The 13,219-nt window shown below is 37.8% G+C and overlaps 1 protein-coding gene across 1 annotated transcript in view; it reads right to left on the reverse strand.

Moving 5' to 3' along the window:
- Positions 1-2,054: 2,054 nt before the first annotated feature.
- LOC129363584 (uncharacterized) overlaps positions 2,055-13,219 on the reverse strand; it is a 37,162-nt gene continuing 25,997 nt past the window's right edge. Inside the window, exons 7-12 of the mRNA XM_055035774.1 lie at positions 11,798-11,821; positions 11,498-11,545; positions 6,242-6,265; positions 5,728-5,763; positions 5,521-5,633; positions 2,055-4,481 (exon numbers count right to left, since the gene is read on the reverse strand). Of these exons, the coding sequence (XP_054891749.1) occupies positions 4,389-4,481; positions 5,521-5,633; positions 5,728-5,763; positions 6,242-6,265; positions 11,498-11,545; positions 11,798-11,821 (338 nt within the window). The 3' untranslated portion in view covers positions 2,055-4,388. The remainder of the gene's footprint in view (positions 4,482-5,520; positions 5,634-5,727; positions 5,764-6,241; positions 6,266-11,497; positions 11,546-11,797; positions 11,822-13,219) is intronic.

Raw genomic sequence — 13,219 nt, forward strand, 5'->3', positions numbered from 1 at the left:
GCTGACTGTAAAGACAGATGGATGCAAATAGAGTTTTCCCTCTGCATCCCGAAGGAACAGATAAAGCATCCTGAGCCGTGGATGTGCAGAGCAGCAACTTGAGAGGTACGCAAAATTAGAATGATAGATTCGTTCTGTAATTTGAACGGGACTTTTTCACAGATTTTGTTTGAAATTCCATCTGATCGACACACACAAGTATTTCTCTTTGTTGAAATACAACGAAGAGAAGTTGTGATGGAGTCAAATGTAAGATAAATCAACGCGCAGCGGCACACTAACTTGGAAACACGATGAAGTGCGATCAGAACAGCTGCAGTCGTGGATCAGTCTAAAGGTTTGTTCCTGTCTCTGGTGTTTTTATTTATTACACTGAAGATGTTACTGTTAGGTTCAATTGTACGTATTATTATCAAATATTTGTTGTTTCATGTACCTTTACAATGTTTTTTGCCTCATGCTTTTATTTGCTTTGTTTCATCTTAGCATTAAGAATGTTTCTGTGCTGGTGAATTACTCTGATTCCTTTCTCTGAAGGCCTCTCTGAAGAAGAGCAGCTTCCTGCAGGGCTATCGCTCAGCAGAAAGCTCTGCATCCTTGACCTGCTAGATAGCTATAGAAACATCACCGTGAAGATGCACAAGTTGCTCTGTTTAACCCTGTGTCTGGAACAGGATAATCTAGTGCAAGATACCTTGTGAAGGAGTTTCTTAAAGAGACAGAGGCCCAATTTCAAGACGTCAGTTTGTGAAGTCAAATTTTAGCATTTTCCTAACAATCGAAGGTAACATTGTTACGCAATATTTCTCTAAAATTTCACCATGTGCCTGGAAAATACATAAAACTGACAATAACAAAATTGGTGTTTTTTTTCACAAGTTAGAGTGATTTGTTTTTAAGGGCTTTAACCAATTCAAATCAGTTTTGTTACTTTAAAAGGAGAAGATTTGTTTGCAGTACGAGCAGTCTGACAGAAGAGCTCGGACACAGAGCAAATTAAACTCACTTCTCCAGCTTCTACTGGAGGCAGAGGCGTCAAGACCTTTTAGAATAGAATACAATAGAATAGAATTCAACTTTATTGTCATTGCACTGTCACATGTACAAAGCAACGAAATTTCCACAAACTAATAATTCCTTGAGTGCGGAATTTTGAGAAAAAAACGATTTCGGAATGAGAAAGAAACATGAAAAGGTGTAAAGAGTGGAGCACTATGAATGTCTTATTCATGAATAAGAGTGGAGCACTATGAATAAGAGTGCTCCACTCTGCATGCAGACTGGGAGTGCATTGAGCACTCCCAGTCTGCATGCAGAGTCATGTTAAAATACTTGAGTCGAAAACATGTTCTTCTGTTGTAAAAAACAACCAAAAAAAAAAAAAAAGGAAAGAAGAAACCCAATAAACCCAGACGCTGAACAGACAGACGATGACAACATGGTTTGTTTGTATTTTATCGATTCTTTATGCTTATAAGATCATTCCTTGTTACAAACAAAAAACAAACATTGATCACACAAATACTGTTGCGCTGGAAGCATGGTTGCTCTACTTTCTAATATAACCATTTCGAAACAACAAAACATCTTTAAAACATTGCACTGAAATTATAATCTGAAGTTGTTTTAATGCACATATGCACAGTTGATATGCTATACAATTTGTTCTCACAGCTGAGCTGTCACACAGTAGCTTCACTTTTTTTTTGCAAACCAGCTTGAGGCACATACCGAGTTAAACGTTGCGCTTGGAATCGAGAGTCGGCATTTCAGACATTCACATTCAGCAATGAAAACAGTTTAAATCTCCAATACAAATAAGAGCTGCAGAAACAGGCTGCCACTGTGCAGCATCCAGAAACCTTTATGTGTTTTGTGTTTCGATTTTTATTTGATCGACTGACACAAAAGCATTTTATTTTAATTTAATATTTCAAAAATAGGAACCTGGGATGTTTGCCGTTTATTTGACACAAACTGGTGAAACCAACTACCTTCAAAAGTTGTGTGATCGCAGAATATAATCCCAGCTTTACGTAGCTGCAACAACTGGGTTGTTGTTTCAAAATGCTAAGCTACAGTACAAAACGCTTCTGATTTTTAAAGAATAATAATAAAAACGTACACTTTATTGTAAATTACTTTAACAGTTGGTATACAGATGGAAACGATGAGTATTTTATTTTATTACCTTTACCGGCTGTCTTTACCAGGTCAGCCGGTAAAGACTGACCTGAAGAAACGTAAAGCTGAGATCCTATTGAAGGCTGGTGCTATGAAAACAATGATTCAAATGGTTAAACTTTGCAGTTTTAATTTGTAAAAAACCCCCAAAATAAACAACAACAAAAAGAACAGAAAAAAACCAACCACATTTCTGTTTTGTTTTTTTCACTTTACCGGTATAAATTCCTTTAGGTTGATCTATCACATTGAGTTCCCATAAAACAAAACAAAACACGTGGTTGTAGCTTTAAATAATAGTGCTAATAGTGCAATGTCTGATAACTAACCAAAACCTAATTAGTGCACGGTCACTGGTTGTCCAACTGAATTCAGTAAATCTGTTTTTAGTCCTACTGTTTCAAAAAGCTGCATGACTCAGACTGCAGCTGCGCCAACATGGAAAATTATGTTTCTTAATATGCAGAAAGCAATAAATAAGGTCACAAAATATATACACATAAGCTTTCTTTTCTTTTCCCTTTCTTCCTTGTTTTACATGTTTGACCACATCACAACCAACCATTTTAGTATTTTCATATTCTATATCCCCTGTGACAACGCAAGCGGAAGGGTTGCAAAGACACTTTGAGTTGACACACTTTTCACAAAATATGTAATAAAAAAATAAAACAACAACAATGGCAATAGCAATACAGTATAGCAGTATATAACTTTTCAAATAGATCATTTGAACCGTATACATAAAATACTTAATATACTGACTTTAAAGATAAAAAAAAGTATTTTTTTTAATAGCTTAACCTTATCTACTTTGGACACATTTACAAACTTCTTTTGCTGTATTTGACATCCACACTTTAAACCAGTAGTAAACACACTCATGACAAGTTGGCTAGAAAAGCATTGGCTCTTTCAAAAGGTTCAACGATACATCAATATTGTGGGAACAATGATGTCACAGTTTTGAGCTGTTTTAGAATTGTGGCACTGGAGGAAGTCAACAAAATCGTTCAGTCTGGGTCATCAGATAAGGCTTCTGCATGTTGGTGTGTAAGCTAAAGCCTGGTTTACATGGCACAATTTCAGTTTTTGCCCTGGTTTCTCTGACTGGGAGCGAGAACGCAGCCTGTCGAATGTGACAGGTAGCCAATCAGAAAACGTGGAGGGGAATCCCAAACAGTTGACGTGGCGGAACCGAGAGTCCAGTGGACATCAGAGATGATATGTGGAAACTATCATGTGCTTCATAAACATGGATGTTTATTAAAAAAATGTGAACTACGAAAAAACACAACTCACCTCCAAATCACAGTACAGCAAATAGAGCGGCTGTTCCTTTCATCCAACGCCTTTTCTTTTTGTTTCGTCTTTTATCACTACTACTGCTTCTACATCGTTATTGAGTTTGTTTATTCTAATTTCACGTATGGTATGTTGGGGCTTTTTCTGGATTTTCATCTGGAATCGGGGAGTTCGTGACTGGAATTGGTTCTTGTGGCGTGTTGCTCCTGGACAAACGAACCGATCGTGAAAACTTTAGTGAAAATTTTTACTCACGATAATGACTTGTTTCTCTGCAACAAGACAGTCCCATCTGGGGGACAATGACACCCACAATGTTGCTTTTGCACAGACCTACTTGGTCTGTGCAGTTTGAAGAATGAGCTTGGAATGGGGGAATCACCTACCGGTCCGGGATAAATCCATTCTCCTTCCTCTAAAACAAATGAATACTTTTCTGTGCTGATGTAAAAGATAAAAGCCCACTAAAATACTAAACGGTTTGTGGTAGTTTTGCAAAACAACATCGGGGAAAACGTTCCAACTGGTATGAATACTTTCACCGGGTACTGTACGGTGAATGCATTACAGTTCAGTGCACTCAAACATTATAAGCAGTTATTGGTTATTCTTCCTGTGACCATTTCAGTTCAAATAATTGAGCATCATGGGAGGTAGAGGAGCAGCATTCAGTCAATTGGAGTGACGTGACCTTTGCTGCTGGAGTTCAGCCTCCGATTGAAGACTCAGTGACCAACGCAGCTTCCTGCAACATCTTCTTTCATGTCTTGTTTTTCTTTTTTTGTTAGTTTGTTTGTGGTGGACAAAATGATTCAGAGGCTCATATCTTCATCCAGGAAAAGGGTTCCCTCCCAAAAGCGAGTGAAGAGTTTGACGAAATGAGGTCATGAGTTTGGTCCTCAATACACAGTTTCATTCGAGTAAGTTACGCTTTCCTCTGGGCTTTTTTCTGCCGCCGTTGCGTCTTCATTTAGGGAGATGCATTCAGTATTCTGCACAAGAAGATAAGAGAAAAAAACAGGAAGTGTCAGTATGTCAAAAGCGACAGGTTTATACACTTTCTCTATAGTCTGCCATGTAAAAACTTCAATAAGATGCAGCAAGCTTTGTTGATGAAATGTGTAACAGTTCAAATTAGATCAGCCACTGTGGATATATTTCACCAAAGTCCAAAAGAGAAAAAGTCTATGATGAACTTGAATCATTTTCATTGAAATTTGTTTTAATAACATTGTTTTTGTACATTAAATATCATCATAGATAAAACCGTGCTTTACTCCAACTCTGTTTAGATATGCTTGTTTTGGAAATATATCCCTCTCAGTTACATAATTTTGTACGCCAAAAAAATGTGCAGTTTGAAAGAAAAACAAGTACCGTAAGAGCCACAGTAGTTAACCATAATTTATTCCTGTGTGCATCAAGAAGTTTCAGTTCTTCATTCAATCCAATTTTGATGAAAGAAACTCCTTGTGACTCTGCAAGCCACAAGGAGTAAAAGCTCGGATTGCTACATAAAGCAGCTGTGTTGCAAGGGGAATGCGTTTCCTTTGCTCTGGGTGGTATTGCCATACATAGCAAATGTCTGGCCAAGCAGGCAGCCCCGTCTGCTGAGTGAACCTGACATCCCACCCATGTCAAAAAATCCAACCGATAGTCTGAGTGGTTAGTGGTCTCTTTGTGCAGGTTTGTGCAGCTTTGGTTTCTGAGATATTGAAAATAATTTTTTGGTCACGCCCCCGCTCCCCCATATGTTGCTCCAAAACAAACCAAAGTGGGCTACATAGTTAGTGCTTAAAGTTTAGTTTGGCTAAAACCAATTAAATCTTTCTGTACAGTAATATGTCTTTTACTCCTTAAAAAAGAAATATATATAACCATTTAACTCTCCGAGATATTCATTTTTAAATGAAGATAGGGAAATAATTCAAAGTATTTTTAGGGATTGTTAATTTTTGGGTCGCAGGCTGAAGCGTTTGGGAACTCCTGCATGAATGTGTGTTTTTGCTGGTGATCGGTGCTCAGGCTCACCATTGCCTTCTGCTTCACGTTGAGTCTCCGTTTCTGCTGGAAAGAGTTGAGCCACTGCATGATGTTAACCACGACGGACAGTAACAGCAACACCAGGACGAAGGCGGTTGGCCCTGGTTTCATGAATAGATGGGAGAGAGGTTATCACGCAAATCGACTCCGATCTGTATTTGTAGATGTAGCAACAGCAGCAACAAAAACACTTACATGTGATCGGTGGGTCTGGTGTTTGTGATGGCGAGTCTGAGGAGACAGAGATTTTGAATGATGAGCACGACTAGGCTACGAAGGAATTCATTGAATGTTTGACTTTCCCTGGGAACAAATCATGCAATGCTTTTTGAAATAAAATTCAGCAAATTGTAAGAAAAAGATACCTCAGTTTTATTGACATTGCTTAACTTTGCTTTCATTTTTCTTTCCAAAAATACTTTTTTTCACAAGCTATCAGTAATGGAGAATTAGCAGTGAGAAAATATTTTGTTCTGTTAGGCTTTTGAACTAAAATTAGTTTAATTTTCACCACAATTGTGAATTGTGTATAAATTCACAGAACATAAACAACTATTTGACTTTCCCCAGACAGAAAACATACAATATGTTTTCTTTTAAAAAAAATGAAAGTTACTGAAAAGGAAAGAAAAAAGCCCGTAGCAGTTCTAGGGATGTTTAAATTTGTTCTTTCCTTTTTATTTTCTTTGCAAAAACACTGAGAGCTTACTTGTTATCTGATCCGCATGAGACGCTGGAAATGACAAAAACAGAAAACAATCATGTTAAAATTTTAAACAAGCTTATTACAGTAATGAGATTATTAAACTGTTAATAAATAATATGTAATCAGTGGAAAAATAAGTAATAAAAAAATGCAGAATCATCTCTTCTATTGGGCATTTTCAGTAAAATTAGGGTATGGTTCACAACAAATGTGCAAAGTGGAGCTAATGCAGCATGAATATGGACATATGTGACTATATGTCGGAAAACCATATAGTCATGTTCTCTTTGCAAACTTGAAAATTATTTTCAAGTGCCTACTTGAAAATAATTATGGCCACAAAGTAATATACAAAACTGAGCACATTTTAAGAACTTCAGCTAAAAGTACGAATTATTAATTTAGCTATGTTTGTATAGCAGAAGTTTATGGCAATTTCTTATTTAATGGAAGAACCACAATTGTGAAATTGTGTTTTTTCAACCTCAGCTGGATAATATGACAAAGTATTTTGCACAATTGTTATAAAATTGCGCAAATGACAAAATCGCAATGACAGAAATACATTTGCTGATTGGGATTAAGCCAATTTTTGCAATAAAACATCTTTGCGCTATGAATAGCGCAAAGACGCTATTCATAGCAGCTGTATCAAAATAGATATATTTTGCCAAACTGCACTTCTTTCTTTTTTTTTTTTTGCATTGTTCTAGTGTAGTGACCAAAAACAATTTCTTTAATGACTACAGCAGAATATCAACTCATTTATATATATATATATATATATCAACTCAAGAACAGCACAGAGGCCCTCATCCTGGCCGCCCAGGAACAGGCCCTAAACACCAGGTGCAAGGAGGCCCCTGAGACAGTCCAGCACATCACAGCAGGGTGCAAGATACTGGCAGGGAAAGCATACATGGAACGACATAACCAAGTGGCAGGCATAGTGTACAGAAACATCTGTGAAGAATATGGACTGGAAACCCCAAGATCAAAGTGGGAAACACCCCCAAAGGTGTTGGAGAACGCCAGAGCTAAGATCCTGTGGGACTTCCAGATCCAGACAGACAGAATGGTAATGGCGAACCAACCAGACATTGTCGTAGTGGACAAACAACAGAGGAAAGCCGTTTGGTAGATGTAGCAATACCAAGTGATTGCAACATCAGGAAAAAGGAGCACGAGATTGGGTGGGAGCATCTCCAAAACCTCCACTCTCCTGAGGAGTTCCTTCCCTGCAGTGGTCACTATCTATCAAAACTGTTCCAAGAAAAGAACAAATGCTGCCCATTGGCCCATACATATTGCTGAAGGAGTTAATTCTGATCCGGATAGAAAGGTGTCAGAATACCCAGTGTCAGTAGCGTATGCGGCTGCACACAGTTGGACTGCCAGTGCTGGTTATAAGGTAAAGGCAGAGTTTGCAAGCAGAAGTGCAGTTATTAAAAATCATCAAATAATCTTTTCCAGCAATGAAATGACCAAATAAAGTGGATAATCTTACCACTATTGGAAGGGGATGCCACAGAAAGGTTAAGGTCCTTTGGTGTTGCTGTATTTTACAATTGTGTTTTTCCTGTAGACTGTGTTGTTAAAGATGATCTTGACGTAGTTGTCTGAAATTTTGTTGATGTAGTTTCCTGAGGTGACGTTAACTTAGTTGTCTGAGAGCTTGTTGACGTAGTTATACTATGTGACTTTAACATAGGTTTTGCTGACATTGACGAAGATTGGCTGGATCTTGTAAATGTAGTTTTCCAACTTGAATTCGACGTAGTCATTGAAGATGGTGTCGATGGAGTTGTCGGAGATGATGTGTTTGACATAGTTTTTGGAGATATTGATGTGGTTTCTGCAGATGCTCCATCTAAAATTACAAACATTTCAATAAGTTCTAAGATATGAACGGAGAATAAATGATAAAGATTCACATAGAAAATGTGTCTAAAAAGTGAAGGTACAATGAACTGCATAAAAGCCAGGATTAACTTTGACAAATGGCTTAGCTGTAACAAACTCTTAACACACTGACAGCCGGAGACGGCATTGTTTTTACTGATGATGAAAGTAGCCCAGACAACATGACCTTGTCAACCACAAACATCACAGTTTGATGTTCTGGGGTTTGAAAGTTTCTTCCTTAGTCCTCTAAAAGTGAAGGCAAAAGAGTGACCTCCTGGGATTCTCTGTGGGTTCAGTGACCACAGTCTTCAAGACGTCATGTGTTTCTAAATCCTTTTTCTCCAGTTAATCTACAGACAAGCCTCTCTGTGAGTCATTCAGGCCTCCTGGTTGTTCTCCAGGTGAAGCTTTACGTTAGCTCCTGCAGTCTTGTGCCAGCCTCCAGCGCTCTCACACTGCCACTGGTCTTCTGGACTTCTTCACCACTACTGTACTGGTTGCCTCCCACAATTGAGCCACTGAAAATTAGAGTCTTAGTCTCCTTTGCTCTATCCAGCCTCATCTGAGGCATGGTTCTAGGAATGACCTCTGAGTTTACTCAGTTTTTTTCTGGGGTATTTTTGGTTTCCGGCCATCCTGCCAAGACCCTTCCCATATTGGTAATTCTCTGATATTATTTAGCCTTCAGCTCCCTCTGCGTTCTGTGAGTATTTTGTCTCCTTCCCTCAGTTTGCCAACTTGCACTTCAACATTCGATTGATTATTGTCACCTGGTTCCTTGGTCACTAAACTGACTGGTCTCTGTAGTTCATTCTTTATTGCTGATTCCTTTTTTTTTTTTTTTACGTCAAGTCTGATCCAAGTCCTGCTCTCCTTTTGTCCTCCTGTCAGTTTGTTTAGGTCCATCTGCATTTTAGTTCTGCTTCAGCCACACAATGCATCACAACCAGTTGATCTATCGTTAGCTAACAAGGCTTTGAAACCATCACCAGGGCTTGGGCAAATAGCTTAAAGGCATCATAACTTCACAGTGCATTCACATCAGCCATGTGTAGTCTGCTTTTCTGGAACTGTAGTTTGAGTCCCTTTAAAGTGTGGTTCATCTGGGGAGGTGTGAATGCTAACGTGAACCCTGGTCCACTGAAAAGTCTTGGTCACGGTTCACTTGAAGTGAAATCTGGACTGCAGATGTGAACAGCAAGTCGTTTGGAGGCCTCTCCAAACGCAGGAAGCTGACTTAAATGCAGTGGAATTTGGGAAAATGAAAACCAAAAGCAACATATCTGGCCAGCATTAGCAGGTGAAATGACTTGTGCTATACTCATAGCTGAAGAGTGTATGTTTGGCCTCATTTCAAAGACAAAGGAGAAATCCTGCAACCGCTAAAATCTTACGCCACTCCGTTTTTGATTGCATTTTGCGAAGACAGAAGTCTTCTTCAGAGGTGTTCATGTAGTTTCCTTCAGTGATTCTTGGTACAGCGTCACCGCAGGCGAGGAGAGGAAGTTTTTCAAAGGATTTGGTTTGTTTGACATTGTGCAGTGTGAAAGAGATTCACAGCAGCTGAAAATGTAACATGCTGTAATTTGGACCACTTGATGGGGACTAAGCACCATAAATGTAGGTAAACTTGAAAAAATAAGTTAGTTCTCGGATATGTTTATTTTAAATGAGTCAACATCTCCACTGAGTGACCAATAAAGGCCCAAGAAACAAAATGTACAGTAAAACATGAAAACCAGGATTAGGAAAAGAAAATCACATTATAGTTCTGATAAACTCTTGACAGCAAGTTTTACAACACTGACATGAATAATTGTATGATAGTATTAGTATTATTTTACACCTAATGACTGTAAAGAATTTCAAGAACAATAATTAGGTAGAGGTTTGAATTTATTGTGGACTTTTTGTTTTTCAAACCACGCATATTCAGAAATAATATATACAAGGAAACGTAAGATGCTTTTCTCTGATTCACCCAGGCCTTTGGAAAATGGCTTGAATAATCCTGGAAAGTGAAGGATGAATTTGGGATGATTAAGTTCAGCTTCATTTACTGCTAAATTTCACAGACGTTTGATGCAGTCTTCAGTGGAAAAATGAGACAACTTGATTACGTCAAAGGATGTAAAATAGTGGCCAGAAATTGAAGACCCAGAGGAGGAGCTCTTTTCAACAAGCAGTTAGCAGTGCCTCTGGCCACGTCTGTTTTATTGTCTTCCGTCCAGAAAACATGTTCAATTAATGGACTGCTGCAGAGCTGGATGCCCTTATTAAAGTGAGCAGGTGGTTTTTTGCTCCCCCTAAGATTATTCAACCCCATAAAATGTCCTGGTGCTTCCAAACTGCCTCCATTTACCGAAGAAAGAAATAACAGAAATCAATATCTTGGGTCTGATTCGTGCTTTGAGCCAATCCTGCCTCTCACCTCCTTTGGCTTGGCAGCTTGTCCAGCTGTGGCTCTTTTCAAAACCCTTGTCCATAGCTGGATTCCGAATGAACAGTAGAAAAATGACAACTCAGTGGAAACAGGGAACAACTGAGTTTTTGAGCTTCAAGAAAAAAATGTCAATACTTGACTTCCTACTTTATTTTTTAATTCTATAAACATTTGCAGAAATGTAAGAAAAGGGCAGAAAAAAAGCTATTATTTTTCATGTGTTTTTTGTGTGATCGAGCTCGTAGAGTTTTCAGAGACTCGAAACAAAAGTTGGGTTTTCACAATGTCCACATTTCCTTTGGTGAGCAAGTTCAAATTTATTTTAAAAAAACATTTTAGGGGCTCTGATAGCGTTAGCAAGCTGACTTTGATGTAAATTTTTAATAGAGATTTTCCCTGGCACAACATTTTGTCAGAAGAGACGCAGAGTAATTCCTAATAACCAACAACGATAATATTGTTATGCCTGATCAGTGTTTCAGTGACTATTGAAGGGTCAGGTGCATATTTAATGCTTGAAAAAAACCCCAGGAAGAAACATCAACAAATGAGGAAAAATTAAACAGTCAGTTTACAAATAGAGGACAAATGAATTAATGTAATGAAAAATTTGTGAAACGTTTTTTTTTTGCATGAAATGATCCACAGTTAAATATTAAATACAATTTCTAAAATCAATGAGATACAGTTTGTAAAGTAGTCATGAGTGAAGAGCTTCATTGCTGACTTTCTAACATTGCAATTACAATTTAGATTTAGTTGTGTTCAAATGAATGAATGAATTTATTTACTGCACCAGGTTAGAGCCTAACATGCTCATTTGCACATGCAGTTCCCCAAAACCCACAGTGATATTAAAATCCAAGCACAGAAGGTAAAACTCTGAACTACATCAAGATGCGAAAACTTACTATTATCTGAAGTGTTCCACAGACGCCTTATAGTGTCGATCCCAGAAACTGAAACGTACAGCATGGTTAGTTTATTTAGAAAAACTCCAGAAAAAAAAAAAAAAAAAAAAAAAAAAAAAAAATATATATATATATATATATATATATATATATATATATATATATATATATATATATATATATATATATATATATATACACAATTGTCAAAGAACAGAAGACAACACAAAACTCAGGAGGAAAAACAATAAAAGCTTAAGTGTGCACTGTGGTGCACTAATACCATAGTGAAGTACTCACTGAAGTGCTGACAATCTTCAAAGACTGAAAATGAGAAATATGAATATTAACGATATTACAATTAAAAATCATTGATTTACACTGAAAGCAATGATTGTCTTTAAATATTTGCTGTAATGCACTGTGACCAACAGGCTCCATTCTGCAGGTACCCCACTTATATACAAAGTCACATTTAAATCATTGTTGCATATACCTTCTTAGCAAACATATGTTTGAAAGCAGGGGCCGACTGTCAGCAGCTTTCTCATGACAATGAAATAGTCAGGGACAAATGCTGCCCAACTACCACGAGGCAAAACCTTCCCATTTTGTGTTAGAACCACAAACATCAGTGTGTTTTATTGGAGTTTTATGAGCCGAACTGGCACAAGGTTCTTCATGAGAAATAAATGAATAAAAACCACAAACAAAGGAAATGCTGTAATGCGGTGCTAAACATAGGACCCAAATACAGAGATGGAGACGGAAATTGAATTTTGATTGAATTGTGATTCAAAGAAAAAAAAAAAAGGTTGAATATAGAAACTTACAAGACAAAAAAAAACCCACAAAAAACACAGGAGCAAGGGCAAAAGACAAATAATGACAAATAATGAATCCAAAGAACATCCAAAGGAAACTCACAAACAACATGAGGTGGAACCAGGAAGTGACGGACGTAGACAAAAGGAACCGGCGAGGAGTGACCGAGAATGAAGTGCTCGAATGCAAGTTCTTGCAAGGTGTGAGTGGAAAGCAGAAGACAGACTGAGAGGGACTCAGCGAGTGGCACAGGGGGCGAGGGAGAGTACACAGGGGAACAGGAAATGAATCTAACACTAAAGACACATCATAAAACTAGAGGAGCAAAGAATAACTAGAACCAAGAAACAAGCACAACTAGAAACATAGAGAAGAACTGAACTGAAGGAAAATGGGGAAAAGACAGATCTAACCAAGATAAAAACACAAAATAATCATGAAGGCAGAATTCAATCAAACTACCAAAACAACTCAACAACCTGGGATCCTAACACTTTCAAATGTTTTCTTGCTCTGTATTTACTTCCATCCATCTTCAGTTCTTCATCTGAAATCAGTTCTGATCGGTGCACCTTTTTCCACATAAACACTGTTTCTCCTATATGACACAATAACTGTTTTTTTTCCTATCAGAGCTGCTGAAATCTCCACAGACGATCCAATTAAAGCATCGAATCAATTAATTTGTTCTGAATAGATAACAACAGGTTGGAAGATCTACTTCTTCTCTCCCCCATTCACAGATTCTCTTGGAGACCTGCAACGAAACTTTGGCTTCACTATTCGAAAACATAAATTTCACTTCTATTCTGGAGAGATAGATGTAAAATGAAAAGAACAGAGGTGCGAATAATTCTGGGCTTAATGGTTATGGTCTGGACTGGCCTTCGCATGAAC

Source organism: Poeciliopsis prolifica, unplaced genomic scaffold (assembly GCF_027474105.1).
Source record: "Poeciliopsis prolifica strain line A6 unplaced genomic scaffold, Auburn_PproV2 SCAFFOLD010, whole genome shotgun sequence".
Taxonomy (NCBI): Eukaryota; Metazoa; Chordata; class Actinopteri; order Cyprinodontiformes; family Poeciliidae; genus Poeciliopsis; species Poeciliopsis prolifica.